Here is a 15,810-nt window from a genome sequence, read left to right on the forward strand (position 1 = left end):
ATAAATTAATAGCATAATGTAAAAAATTCAATACTGTAGTTTTAAAAGCTTATAAAAGAGGCTGAGCCTTTAATGTCTGGAGTCCTAAAGAGCGTACCTCTGTATGTCTTATGAGGTCCATGAGTTTAATTTCCTCTTGAGTCTGCTCAGCCCAGCCTCCTTCCACTACCACCAGCCGCACAGGGCTTTTGTTGGGAACCACGGTGGCTGGCTGATGCGCTGCTACCCGCCGCCCTGGGGAAAGAAGTCACTAGAAATGTTGTTTCTGATGATAGGCGTTCAGATTTCAAATAAATTGGTTTGGCTTTCTATGCATAAATCATTCCACTTGGGAGCAGAGGCTAAAATACTAAATATATCATAAAAGCAAAGATGCCTAAGGTAATAAGATCTAACAATGGCTCTTCATATGGGAGCTGGAGGCTTTAAATAGCCAGGATATGCATACTCACTGTACAGATAGAATAGAAAGATAACATGCTGACTTCCACACTGGCCCCAGCCTCTCATCCACGATATGGTTCAGTGGTAATTTAGTCAAATAGAATCCATGACCTATATAGCCCATCATCTCTTCCAGTCATGGAACATATGTTTTGTTCTCTTCACTAATAATAAGCCTTTCCCCCACAATTAGCTTAGCAGCCTGGGGATTAAGTATTTCTAAAATAATATTAACCCAAGAGACAGGAGGCCTTTTTTTTTCTATCTAATAATACCCCGCGAGCACGATTAGTTTCTGACACCTCTGCTGTGTCCTTTGCGCTCTTAAGAAGCTGTAAAAGAGAAAATATTCATTGGAATACTGTATTCTAAAGAATCACAGGCATAAGTTAATAAGTCTGGTGATTTGAATTTATGTATTCTTTCAGCTAGACGACTTTAAATCATCATAAAAGAGGTTTAAAGGTCACACTTACTAAATTGTTTTCTTTTTCTGGGTTGAAGATATTCTCAGCACTGAGTCTCATACTTAGAGAAGTTGATCTCCCAACTTCTTAAAGTACAAATAATGTTTTCTCTTGTATATCCCTTCTAGAAATCGATGTTGAACACCAGCTATGAGTCAGGCGTTGTGCTAGATGGTGCCACTACAAACATGTAGGAGACCAAGCCCTTGCCTCAAAGGCTTACACTTTGGAAAGGAAGGCAAATGTCAAGGAAATGATTACACCAATAATTGATTGTAAGTGTGTTGCACCCCCGAAGTACAGGGTTTGTTAAAAATCATGTAACAGGCCTTTCTGACGTAGTCTGCTGTGTCAGAGAAGCCTTCTTTGAGAAAGTAACACTTAGATGGTTAAAATAACAGAAATACTGAAATGAAGTTGAGTCCTAATTTTGTTGCCAGGGGACTCTTAACGCACAGGTTTTCATACCCTGACTATGAACACAGCCCTCTGAAAATAACTCAGTATTTGTAAGGGATGAAGCATTGGTGCTTTTATAGCTCAAGTTTGTGGAAATAGATCCAGTAATAAAAATAAGTGGTAGCAATGACTTTTCAGGGAAATCAGAACTCTACGTACCTTATTATCATTCATATGCAATTTATGGATGTGGAGAAAACATAATTGAATCAACAGCCAATGAATTATAGTGACAATGCCTTTAGCCAGCATACTTTGGAGAAGAACATAGTGGCACCAGAAAAATACATAACACAAATTTATGTTAAATACAGCTTTTAGCTGACTCTATTCATAATGTGCAGGTAGCATTAATTTAAGACACATAAATTCTTATGGATAATATCTCAATAAATATTTTATTTGTAATGCATTTTGAACACTAAAATTTTGCTTAACTAAAGGCAGTTCTCTGATAGCTTATCATTTACACTGTTGAAAGCAAGGATTTGAACATAAGGAAGAGCAAAAAACATTATGCATTATTTGGTATTTGTCAACTTGTTTCTAACGATCTAAGAAAATGAAAGCACTTGCCAGTGCCATTAGCCAGCATGTTTTGGAGATTTATAATGTTTTAAAAGGACATAATGTCATCACAAAAGGTGTAGGTTTGGGGAAAGATTTTCATAGCAAACTATATTATTTATGTAGGTAAGAATAACAAATAGAAACCAAAAAAATGCACTGGATAAATTGTTTTTATTTTCTTATTATATTTTCCATATTTTCTGTTTTATTTACATGAGATTGGGGAGGGGGTAATCATGTGTGTGTGCTGTGTGCTAAGTCACTTCAGTCATGTCTGACTCTTTGTGACCCCATGGACCATAGTCCACCAGACTCCTCTGTCCATGGGATTCTCCAGGCAAGAATACTGGAGTGGGATAAATCATAACACCTAACTATTACAGCGCATGAGTACTTTGCTGTTCTTTCTGACTATAAATCTCACCTGAATAGCACTCCTCGGGCCTCTTCTTTATCGGGGGCCCATTCTGGTTTCAGCACCATACATGCCTAAAAGGATTAGCCCACCTCATTTGGGATTTCAGTTAGCAGTTCCATTTAGCTCTCACACTAAATAAAATGTCCCAGCATTGCCTTTATATGTAACAAAGGTGATACTTTGGTCTGATCTGCCATCCCTCAATTTTGTTTATCAGTTTCTAAGACCCTAAGTGGGAAAATGGACAGCCTTCTCAGGAACCCCTGTTTCAATATTCAGTGAATATTTATTCTGCGCTAACCATGTATAAATATTTGACATCTATAACTTAATCATAAAAATCGTACAAAGTTTTTACTAGTATTTGATTAATATTAGCAAAGATCATGCTTACAAATGAGATGTAAAATCAGCTTAATACAGTATATGCTCAATGAACATTTGCTGCATTTACCAATGGCTACAATAGTAAGATATAATCAATTTCATCACTATTCATATCTTCCAAACCTCCTCTTTCATCCAATACTCAAGAAGCTCACAATCCAACAGGGACTGCAGTTAACTGAGTTTAAACTTGTTCTTATTTATTCTCATAATCCCAACAATTATTAGTAGAAAAGACCATCCTCTGAATAGGTATTTTAATAAGGCCTATTCTGAATTTACATTTAATAGCAGAAAATGTAACAGACAAGATTTATCTAAGAGAAACTACATTAATGGATTCCCCCGTAATGGACACCATCTGACCAAATAGACTGTTTTCAACAGTGATATTGTAGATGATGCCAACTGAATTTTAAAATGTCTTTTTAATACTGAATTATAATAAAAGTTAAAGACATAATATAAAATCAGAATTCAATAAAAGCAGCTCTGCCAGGTACTATTTTTAACATTACTTTCAAATGATTTAATTTGATAAAAATTAAAATAGACCTTAGAAAACTCATTGGGGTAAGTGGTTGAAATTCTGGTTATCCTTTAATTAAATAATTCTACAACTACTCAGAGGACAAATAAGAAGGGTATAGAAAAACTTATAACGTAACATAGGAGAAACAGTCATATGATCCAGTATATAATAAAATGATAAGGGCTATCAGAAGGGAAGTTCAGGGTATGATAAATCATACTATTCCTGACCTAGAATGTTAGAAAAGTAAGCTGAGAAGTAAATAATGAGAAGCAATCCAAAAGAGCAGGAGAGAGAACTAAACTGTGTCAAAAGGAAACTAAATTGTGTCAAAAGTTCAGAGTTAAGAAAGCATATAAGTCTGGGGGACCAAAAAAAAAAAAACTCCACATGGGTGGCGTGGAATGAATAAGGGGAGGAAGAAACTTCCAGAGAACCAGATCATGAAGGACAATATTAAGGACTTTCACTTTTGCCATAAAGATAACGAGGAACTTTGAAAGGTTTTATGCCTGGAGTATTGTAACTCCTTGGCCTTTCTGCATTATCACTCCAGGTCCAGAATGTCACCTTTATGCATAGGATGGATACTACTATCAAGATGGGAGGCAGGGAGACCAGTTAAAAAGCTAGTCCAGTAACCCAAGGAATAGGCAACAATAGCTTGAACTTGGATAATGATAGTAGGAATTAAGGCCATTAGAACTCATTTGAAAATAACATATTCAAAATAATAAGACTTAAGGATATTTGCTTAAAGATAGTAAGAGAGGGAAGTGCCAAGGATGACTCCCAGGTCCTTGAGCTGGAACACCTGAGTGGATTGTGGCAATGTATACAGAAGAAATAAAGGAGGCATCGGTGTGATATATAACATGATATGAAATAAGATAGCGATATGATAACTTCCCAGGTGGCTCAGTGGTAAATAATCCACCTGCCAATGCAGGAGATGCAGGTTCAATCCCTGGGTCAGGAAGATCCCCGGGAGAAGGAAATGGCAAGCCACTCCAGTATTCTTGCCTGGAAAATCCCATGGACAGAGGAGGCTGGCAGGCAATAGTCATGGGGTCACAAAAGAGTTGGACACAACTTAGTGCCTAAACAACAACAACAACATGGTCATCACATGGGGATATGATAACTTTAGTTTTAGACATGTCCATGGTACATTCAAGTGAAGATATCTAGAAGTTAGAGCAGGAGAGGTTAGCAATAGAAATAGATGCTTCTCAATTAGATGCAATTATTCTTTTGGTAAAAACTGAAAAACAGCCATTTCAACTCAGAGTGCTGTCTAGAGCACTTAGAACTAATTGTCTTATTTATTGAACTGAGGTTCATATGTTTCTGGCACCAGACAGTACAAATACTCAGGAGCTGAAATCCTGCTATGGCAATTACAGAGCCTGAAAGGGATTCCTTCTCAGACTAAGTCCATAATACACTTTCATCCTCAAAGAATGATTTAGTGTTTCAAGTACTGGGGACAATATAAGATCAGAAACTTAAGATTCTGTGACAAAAAGAATAGAAGAAGAAGACAAATATTGTCAATTTATCACTGTCTCTGAATAACATATCTTATGCTGCATAACAAGAGAGAGCTCTTCTGAGATAAAAACACTAATTTTGAAGAACTTAGATTCAGTCCTTATTCAGATTATTTAACAAAACTTCTTCCCAAGAAATACTCAAGAAATAACAGAATGCTTTGTCAATGACTAATTCCAAAGTCCACAAAATGTCAGTTCAGGAATTGTTTCAAAATCAATAAGCTGGTTACAGGATCCACACATCCTCCGAATTTTAAAAATGCATCTATGTAAATCATGTGATATTCATATTAATATAAAATTTACAAGTATAAATATCAGTACTGAAAAAATATATTATTAAGTTTTAGACTCGCTCAAGGGATTTTTGTAACATAAAATATTCAGTTAAACAGCTGGTATCTAATGGTAGAAAAAAAAAAACTACCAGAAAATTGAGACTACACTTAAAACATGGTGATACTTGATTTAGTTCTTACTGACCTTTTAACTGTCTCATTTTGTGTTTCATGACATCTAGATCAGCCAAAATTTTGTCCTTTTTAAGCCAGTTCTGTTTTTCTATTTTTTCTGCTTTCTTCAAAGCTAGAACAATAAAAATACATGATGTTTTATTTTGCATTCTTTTTATCAACAGTAATTTATCATGAAAGCCAATGATTTATAAAAAGAAGTTTCTGCTTCAAGAAATAGATTCAATTAGAAATAAGTAATTAAAAGGTAAGGGTCATTAAAAGAAACCTCATTTGAAAGATGACAGGGCTTAAGGCATTTTTTTTTATGGAAAGCAGGGGGGAAAAGAACAGTGCTGTTTTATTATATAGATTTACCATATGCAATAGCCATATTTCATTTTCTACTTCCACAAACTATTTGGAGGTGATGAAAGCCTGGCTTGGAACCATTCATTTTTTAAACATCCACCTACTGCCTAAAGGGTGCAATTCTTAAAAATGAAAATGTGCAGACAGGTCGTCTTCAGTGTGAATTAAACTCATTTGTTATTTTCTAATGTATAGCATTACTCTCAGTCTTATAGACCAAGAATCTCTTTATCAACTAAATTAGACATTTTCTATGCAGAATACTCCATTCCAGTAAGAAAAAAATAGGCAATAGTGCAAATATAAGAGTACAGCTATCCTTGTGCACATGTTAATTGATGAACCGCCTGTTCTTTGCATAAGAGCAACGTTATTAGGTTGACATTGTACACATTTAATTCTTTTTCTTATGGTGACAAAAGATTTCTCTCTCCCTTCATGCACTTGCTTGAGAGAAAGCAACAACAAAACACTGACCATTTGGAGACAGAAATGGTTCACCACAAGATACCCAGACGGCAATGGGATTTCTGAGGATGAGGGTGAGCAGAGACGTATCTATATCATCCAAACTATCGGATGTCACAGACTGTGGAGATGATTTGGTTTTCACTTTCATTCTTGAGTTTCCTGGGAAACAAATGACACATTTACCATTGTTCAATGAATAATGAATAAATTTGCTTGCTGAATCATTTGTTTTTTCAAAATATTTCATTCTTCATTAATGACTTGATTTAAGCAGGTTAACACCCAAACCAGATACAAATACGTAAATTTTGATCAGAAACTTCAGTGCAACTAAATAATCTAAACTAATTTTATCATAGATACACATTTTAATTCCTTTCTTACACTATATCTAGTGATGAAAAAAAATAAGAGATAGCTTACCCAAATATCTACTCTGAAACAGGGAAAAGTAAAGATAAAAAAGCAAAGAAATGCAGAAAGGAGTATAGGAACTGACTGAAGCCAGAGATAAGGGGCTTCAGAGAACTCATCAATTAAAAGATGAATGGTACCTATCTCATTCTGCTGTTGGGAAGATTTAAAAAAGGGAAGTGCTTAGAAAATATTATTTAGTCTATTTAATTGTGCAAACATCCAAAAATTCTAGATAACATTTTTATTATCATCACCATGATACTAGACATGAATACCACGTTGTTTTTCTTTGCTTGAGATAAAGCACTATTTGGGCTCTGAGCATCCTTGTGGCTACAGCAAAGAGGAGAACACCATTTCAAGATGAGAATGGCTGATGGAGAGAGATGAATTCCTCAAGATACACTTTTCCAGGTCCTGAGATCTGAGAGAAACACTTCAGGATCTTCATAAAGGGGTTATTTGTGATTCAGCTAATAGTATCCTAGTACATAAATTAATACAAGCTGAGAATTGACTATGTACTGGGCATTTCACTAAGACCTCTACCCACATTATCTCATGCAGCTCTCAAAATGATACTCTGAGGTAGGTTCATTTCTCTTCTGCACAATAACTGAGCCTTCATCACATAGCCAGGTGGGGGCAGAATCAGAATTAGAATCCAGGCCATCTACCTCCAGAGCCAGTGTCCTCAACCATCACCTTTATATTAAGAGTAAGCCTGATACTGAGTCTTTGATTGATGTCTGTTTCTTTTAACTTCCTCAATGCAAACTGATGGCATAACTCCAAGTTATGATTCAGTAAAAGGGACAGCCAGCTAATCTAATGCACCTGCATGATTCAAGGATAACGTTTAGAATAGGAGGGGAAGGGATGGCCATACCCTTTCAGTAGACCTGCTTGAAATCACATTACTTCCAACCAGGTTTTAAATAAGAATTTAAAAGAAGAATGTTTGAAATTGTAAATCTTCCAGAATCTGGAGGTCAGATGTTCCACGTGCCAAATAAAGGCAGAACTATATGCTTTAGTGATCAGCTAGGCAATAAATGTTCACACAATTATTCCTTTAAAATGCATTAGAAAACAAAACAAATAATATCACTAGGAAATTATTAGAAAAAAATACTGGTCTCTGCCTCCAGTTCCTGGCACTGAACTCCCCAAATTCTTGCAATTTCCCAAGTGGTAAAGAGCACTAGTGTCAGCTTTTGTTCTAATTACTGACACAGAGCTCCAAACGTCTTTGGAGTTCCCTGGGTGCTAGCAGTGTCTTTGCTTCTAATAAGATGATTCCTGGTGGACTCCGGATGGGGGCTGGTCCAAGCCATGCTTGGAAACTTGGAATATTCAACCCTATTCCCTGTTCTTCAAAGAGGGACAGGAAATGGAGTTAATGATGGATCATGCCTACATGACTCATCATTAGTTCCACTTCTAGTCCCTCTCTGAAGTCTCCATGAAAATCCCCAAAGTATAGGGTTCAGAGAGCTTCTGGTTTGGTGAGCGCATGGAGGTGCTTGGCAAGCGGAGTGTCAGAGAGAACATGGACTCTTCCTTACCCAATGCCTCTCTTTCATCTGGATTTTTTTATCTGTATCCTTTATCATAGCCTTTTACAATAAATGGGCAAACAGTAAGTAAACGGTTTTCTTGAATTCTGTGAGCTGCTCTAGCAAATTTAGTGAACCTGAGGAGGGTGTCATGGGAACTTCCAATTTATTGTCAATCAGTCAGAAGCACAGGTCTGGACATCTGGAACACCTGAGCAGGGAGCAGTGTTGTGAGACTGCACCCTTAACCTGTGGGATCTGACCGTGTCTCCAGGAAGGTAGTGTCAGAATTGAGTTAAACTGTAGGACATGCTCCTAGTGTTTCACAGTTGGTTGGTATGGGGAAAACATTCCCCATGTCTGATGTCAGAAGCACTATGAATGTGACAGTAGTGTGAGAATAAAGAAGAGACACATAGGAGGGTGGGTGGGTTTTCCCTACTTAATCCCACACACAATAATGATGACTTACATCATTAAATTGGTAGAGCATCAACCAAGCATTGATCTAAGTGATATATATTCATATGTATACATATTCATATTCATATATACTCTTAGGAATATACATTCATATTTATGAGCACTGAATGAGTATATACATATATATATATTCACATGGCTATTAGTGTTCTCATTTTACAAATGAGAGGACTGAGGGACAGAGTACCTACGATCATTCAGCTAGCAAGTGATAGGTAGGAGCTGAACCTTGACAGTCCAGGTCCAAACCCACATTCTTAACCTTGAAGCCATGCCTCTCAATACTACAATGGGTGATAACTGCTGAATCACTGCTAGCAAGACTCTTTTTCATTTAGCAATTATTGTTGGGGACACAGGCCCTGCCTTCAAGTTGTCCACAGTCTAACGAGACGCACAACGACGTAAACAGATAAGTATAACACAATGTTCGAGGAGCTGCGATAGGGCTACATTTACTGGTGCTTCTGGGAGTTTATAGGAGCAGTGGAGATGGGCAGGGGCAGGCGAGAGGAGTCAGAGGACAGCAGGTGTGAGAGGACACTTTCTCTTCTAATCGTGGGAAGAGATTTGCTCTGATCTAATCCAACTTTCTTAAGTGGTGTCCAGCTGGTTTTGATTCTGAATTTAAGAACTGAACCACTTATGCCAGATTCATGTTGTTGTATAGCAGAAACCAATATGACACTGTAAAGCAATTATCCTCCAATTAAAAATAAATTTTTAAAAAATTATAAAATTAAAAAAAGAAAAACACAACCTGCTCATGTTGCACAAAGCAGCCAAACTGTCAAACATATTTTATAAACACCAGGCAACTTGTTTATTGTCTTGGTTCTGAAACCAAATTTGCATTAAAATTTTTTTTCTTAGTATTCTGCAAGGTAAAAATGATATGAGAATTTCATAGAAGAGTAGCTTCCTGTGATTTTTTTAATTCTCAAAGGAGTGGCTGAATGAAAGAAGTACATGTAACTTTCATATGACCAAACATAAGTAGAATCAGCTAAATCCTATAGCATGTAACCAACCTTTCATACTTTTAACAGGTGTCTCTTCAGTTCCAACAGGGTCTGCCTTTTCCTTTGGTTCCTCAGAATCTCTCTGAATAAAAGATTCATCCAGAGCCCATAAAACCAAATTGCGCAAGGAACTTATTGTGGTTCCATCTTTGGTGTATATTTTGGAGGCTGCTCTGGCCAGACCAAGTTGTTCTGTACATTCTGTAAGCAGCTAAAAACACAGACTATAAGGAACTGAGAGGAAATAGTGGTAGAACTGGGGATAATCAGGCAGAGGGGATAATCAGGCAGAGTGTGTTATTTTAGAATTCTGAGAAAATTCTTTAATTTGAGAAAATAGAAAGCAATAACTACCAACTTGATCTTTGATTAGAGATGATTTTTGATATTAGATTGTCCTATGTAATCTCAAAAATTAGTCCAGTCCAGCTGTGAAAATTCTTAGCTCCAAAAATTGAACGCAGCAGCTGATGTCTGTTAATACATTTTATCATCAGAAGTATTTATTTCCTAAGAAATGTTAACCTAGAAATTGACTTTCAACCATGTTGCTTTATAGTGAATAAAATTATTCCAACACTTCAGATGAGCTGCTTTAAAATAAATGAGTCCTTGACTTTCAAACCAAGAACTCACACATTATTACTTCCATTTGGCAGATGGGAAATTTGGCTGAAAGGTTAACATTTTTGCCTAAAACCACAAAAGCCAGGGTCCCAGGGTGGATTTTGAAGCTGGTAACTTTTGTCCTAGACCATTGGCCAACAATATTTTAATTTAAAAAATCTCTTCAGACTCAATCAAAGGGGTGAGTGAATAATTGTGTGTGTGTGTGTGTGTGTGTGTGTGTGTGTGAACACTTGCAAAGGAGTCTACAGGATAACTCCACATCATATTTAACATTGCATATAAAATGCATTGGTAAAGATATTGGCTAGAACCTACAGACATAAGACCATTACCAAGCAACTGAAGGACAAACCTGGGTTTGGACCCCAGGAATGCTCCTTCCTCCCCAGGACGTGGGGAACAGCCTCTAAGACAGAAGCCACATATTCCCTCCTAGCACAACTCCTGCTTCTCCAATCTGAAAATAGCCCTGTCACCAAGCAAGTGCTCAGCTTCTCCAGATGATAAATGAGGTGGGATCTCAGAATATTCCGATGACGTACAACTTGAAGTGGGAAAGGGAAGGAAGGAAGAAAAGGCTTTCTGTCTGTCACAAGAGTGAAGAAATTCTGGTAGCTTTGCCTTCCCCTTGCTTTTTTTTTTTACCCTTCTGTGCTTTGGAGCCAATCTGAAAACTGTATTCTGTTTTCTCATTTTTCTAAGTCTATATCCAAAGAAATACAATCAAAAAGAACATCTTTAAGAAAAGAGATCTTGATCTCATCAGCTTAAATGGGTAAAACTGGCCTGGGATATTTGTGACTCAATCCCGCTGCTTTTTTTTTCTTGTCAGAAGAATCACCATCATCATTGCCTCTAAGGATGCGAGAAACATAAGTGATAGCCACTTACCATGGGGAATGTTCCAGCCACAATTAACTTCCCATTTCGATATCCATCTCCATTTTTGTATGCAATTATTTTCACTGCCTTCTGGTTTGTAACTGCCATGCCACAATGAGATACCACTTGCGTGCAGGTCTTCATCCGTAAAGATAATAGATGCTCTTCATAATAACTCAAAGTGTTTTCAGCCTCACGAGAAGATAAATCAGTCTGATTTTTTTTTAAACAAAAACAACACAGATTGACTCAAACTTTGTTCCTTTTTAGTTTTATTTTGTTATACTTCAGGCTTTTAATTTAATATGTGTTTGTATGTGTGTAGCATTTAAATTTTGAAAAGCTCACTTCATATGCTGTAGGTATTTGATGCTGTAGTGGGAAGGACATGAGGTCCACACTCCTTGGTTCTCCTCCCAGCCCTGTCGCTGAGTCTCTATGTGACTTTGGGACTCTGGCTTGTGTTTCTGGCCTTCTCCTGTTTTCTACTTCGCCTTCCCCTGGACATGAGGTGCAGAAGAATGATGCCAGGGCCAGAGAGAGCCTGGGGTGGAAGCACTGGACAGTAGGATTAAAGGTATTCTCTGAATCTTTACCTTTAGGATGATGTCATCCTAGGGTGGCAGATATTGACGTATGGGGAGGGGAATGAGCGTAGCCTTAACCACATGGCAATGAGGGTGGTGAACACCACACTTCACCTTTCCCTATTCATCCTTAGTCAAGAAGCTGGCCTGAGGGAAAGCTGTGTCTGAGATGGTGTAACACTAGGGATTCTTTTCAATCAGCTCACCCCTCTGCCTCCTTTACACCACCCCATTATCACCTCAGCAAAGCCAAATGCCTGCAGGCTTTCCCGGAGGACTGACTCCCCTTCTCCTTCAGAGTTACTGAGGTTTCAGTTGGTGTCTATTATCACTGTGTGTCAGGTTGAGGGCAGAGAGGACAGCGATCTGGGAACAAGTTGGGCCAGCCTAAAGAGCAGACCAGGTGGAAGGTTCCTGCCCATTAAGAATTGCTCCTTTTTATGTAGGTGTGTACGTTTCTCTTTAGCTCTTCTTGCTTCTAAACTTGAAAGAAAGGATTTTTTAAAAGGTGTCATTTAAAAATCTTTTTTGATATATCATTTTATTTTAATTAGCTAAAAAGAAAACAAAAACAAAAACAAGATTGATGGCATTGAAAGAGAAGAAAGCATACATGCAAAACTGATATGGAGACCAGAATGAAATACACATTAAAAAGCTACTACAGGAATCGTTTTGATTAAGGACTGTATAATGTTGTAAGCTAGTGAGGTTTTGAAAATACTGTGAAAATAGAGATTTTAAACAAGGTTCCAGAATGAAGAAGAAAGAAAAGAACTAGAAACGAACTCACATTCATAAGTACTTCAGAGGGATAGGTCTTGACAAGGGAAACATGCTTTTTTTTTAATTCTTTAAAAAAAATGTTTATTAATGACAAATTGTCGCTTTTAGTATCATGTTCTAAGGCTTTGCCCTTGGGTTTTTTGTAAAAAATTTTACTTGTTAGTTTACAGTGTGGTGTTACTTTCTGCTGCTCAACAAAGTGAATCAGCCACACGTATACATATGTTCCCTCTGTTTTGTATTTCCTTCCTGTTTTGGTCGCTGTAGAGCACTGAGTAGAATTCCCTGTGCTATACAGTAGGTTTTCACCATTTATCTATTTTATACATGGTAATGTATATATATCAATCCCGATCTCCCGATTGAATGGTACCACTTTAAATTAAGAAACCAGAAAAGCAGTAAGGACTTTTTTCTCCATGACACAAATTAGCATTAGACATGAATGCGTGAATTCAGGCATCCAACCTGAAGAGCCATTAATAACAACACATCAAATGAGCCCTGAAATGTTCCATAATAGTATAAAAGGAGTTTACCCCATGCATGGAGGCAAAAAGCTCCTCCACTAAGTAAAGATTTGCAGTTACTTTCCCATCTAAAAGCAACACAGAGAGTAGTGCAAGGTGTCAGTAGATGATTAAAGCCTCAGAAGTGCCCAATTAACTTCAAAGTGTGTATCGAACTATTAACAGACAATGTATTTTAAGTTACAACGGGGAAAAGGAAATCAATGCAGGTGGAATGGTAAAGGTGCATCAGTAAAAGATGAATTGGATGAGTGGAGATGAACTTGAGTGCAAGGCAAATAAAGAATGCATCAAAGTTTCCAGACTCAGGCCACACATGTATTAGCAGAGCTCAGATCATTACACACCTTGGCCACATCAATGACCTTGAAAGGCCCATGTGAGAAGGGCTTCTGGGTTTTGGAGGCCGAGGCACAGAGGAATGGGAGCCCTGGAGGCAACTGTTCCAGTCCCTTCCCTGCTCTCACGGATCGTCCACATGCCACACAGAGCATCGTTTTCTTCTTTCCACTGGGTAAGAGATAATAGTATCCCTGGAAAAGGATACAGATGCTTTGATTTGGATGCATCTAAATTATGACAGCATTTTGTAGAATACTTTGCCATAGAAATAAAGCACTGTTATAATCCCCAAATGCTAAATTTGAAATCACAACACGAGCACATTATTTCACTCCCTAATTATTAGATCTTTAAAAACCACATTATTTCCAAACACTGTTGATTGAAAAAGCCCGGAGGCGATGACAGTTCAACATCGATGAGTATAACTTGTATTCAGAGTCAGAGTTTCTTGGAGGAATGGCCCATTCCACATGTGGGACAGGATATACAGCAAGTCCTCTACATGTGGACCTTCAAGTTGCAAACTTTCAAAGGTATGAACGTGTCCCTATATGCCAGCTGCTGTACCGTACTGCTGTACTTTTCAAGGTACTGAACTGTAAGACTAAAAACGTTTCCTTTATTTTTTGTGTTTGTTTTTCATGTATTATTTGTGTAAAAAGTATTATAAATCTGTTACAGTATAATACTATATAGCTGATTGTGTTAGCTGGGCACCTAGGCTAACTTTGTTGGACTTATGAACAAATCGGGCTTATGAATGCACCCTTGAAACAGAACTCACTCATATGTAGGGGACTTACTGTATACTAGACAAGCAAGAATTTCTTGTGGTACCCAGAAAAAAAGAAGCCATCTCAAAGTAAAGGTATTATGTCAAAAAAGACACAGGAGCCACCATTATAGACATTCCACTGGCTCAAAGTGGGGCAAATAAAATGATAACTGAAAAACTTCAAACATGTTTGAATATGTAAAATCCCATGAGTTCATAATGATGTTAAAAATATAAGTAAAAAAAAAAAGGCAATAAACAAATAAAAACAAAACCACTACTTATTGGAGTCTATTGGAAGAAAATGCACCAATTTACAACTCTGAAATCAGCCTTTAGAAAGTGCGGAAGATTATTTGCAAAGATGGCCATAATATAACCATCCTGTTCTTGTTTGTATGTCCTTTTGAAATGTCATTTTGCTGCTCCTCCAATCAAGAAACAGTTTCTTCCTCCTTTCCGCTTTTCCTTGAATCTGGGCAAGGTCACATGACTTGCTTTGGGTAATGTAGCATTAGCAAATGTGATGCAGGCAGATGCATAAGAAGTGCTTGCACACTGGAGCTGGTTTTCTCTTGGCTGCATTTGGAAGCCCGGGACCATAATGCGAGCTCACTTGAGCTAGCTTACTGAGGAAGTCTTGAAGAGGGAATTCCCTGGCAGTCCAGTGGTTAGGACACCGCGCTCTCACTGTCGAGTACCCAGGTTCAATTCCTGGTTGGGGAACAAAATAAGCATTGAGGAGAACCAAGGCCCCCAGCTGACAGCCTGTCAAACACCAGTCATGTAATTTGACCATTCAGACACCCTATAACCACCAAACTACTGGTATACGACCAAATAACTACAGTCAAATTAGTTACAATGCACAAAGACCAGCAGAACTGCCCAGTCAAACCCAGTCCAAATTGCTGACTCAGAGTATAAGGTAGTTAAGCCACTAACATTTTAGGTGATTTGCTATCCTATTCTAATAGGTAAGTTATACAGAACAAAGATTTATCCTACCATCCTTTATAAACCACAATTCTAGGCAGTCAAATACCTAGCTGAAGAGGTAAAGTTCTTCCTTACATGAAAAATTCAGCTAATATATGTTGGGGAAAGTAATAGAATTAAACAAAATTGACCCTTTTGAAACTTCTAATGAAATTATTGATTTAGGCAATGATCACAGAAAGGCAACACTAAATGAAAAGTCATTGGGAATTGTTTTTTGATGTGAGATTAGGTTGTAATCACCTGAACCCATGGATAACCATTACCATTAAAAATGGAAAATCCACACCATGTGCCTGCATAAGTGATAAATATGAAACACGCAGTAAAACCTATGAAGATTCATGGCCAAAAAAGAGCTGAACATAAATATAATTAAACTGCAGTGTTAAATCTCTTTTATAGGAGCTATGGGAGCCCGAGGAACAGGTTAAAGGATGCCACAGGAAGTGAACAGACAAATCCAAATAAGAGGAGGTCTTCCATAGGATGGATTCTGCAACCAGTAGCGCATAGGGATTCTGTTTGAATCCTGACTCCAACTAACCATAAGAAGAATGTTTAGGAGAAACTGGGAAATTTCATTATTAACAGGGCATTAAGAGGTCAAAAAACTTTTAAAAAGTGAAAGTGAAAGTCGCTCAGTCATGTCCGACTCTTTGCAACC

At 37.5% G+C, this 15,810-nt stretch overlaps 1 protein-coding gene across 1 annotated transcript in view; it reads right to left on the reverse strand.

Moving 5' to 3' along the window:
- Nucleotides 1-15,810, reverse strand: part of DCDC1 (doublecortin domain containing 1) — a 449,122-nt gene that overhangs the window by 34,881 nt on the left and 398,431 nt on the right. Inside the window, exons 30-35 of the mRNA XM_043481537.1 lie at nucleotides 13,372-13,557; nucleotides 11,131-11,334; nucleotides 9,619-9,820; nucleotides 6,135-6,287; nucleotides 5,317-5,418; nucleotides 98-234 (exon numbers count right to left, since the gene is read on the reverse strand). Coding sequence (XP_043337472.1) covers nucleotides 98-234; nucleotides 5,317-5,418; nucleotides 6,135-6,287; nucleotides 9,619-9,820; nucleotides 11,131-11,334; nucleotides 13,372-13,557 — 984 coding nt within the window. The remainder of the gene's footprint in view (nucleotides 1-97; nucleotides 235-5,316; nucleotides 5,419-6,134; nucleotides 6,288-9,618; nucleotides 9,821-11,130; nucleotides 11,335-13,371; nucleotides 13,558-15,810) is intronic.

Source organism: Cervus canadensis, chromosome 11 (assembly GCF_019320065.1).
Source record: "Cervus canadensis isolate Bull #8, Minnesota chromosome 11, ASM1932006v1, whole genome shotgun sequence".
Classification (NCBI taxonomy): Eukaryota; Metazoa; Chordata; class Mammalia; order Artiodactyla; family Cervidae; genus Cervus; species Cervus canadensis.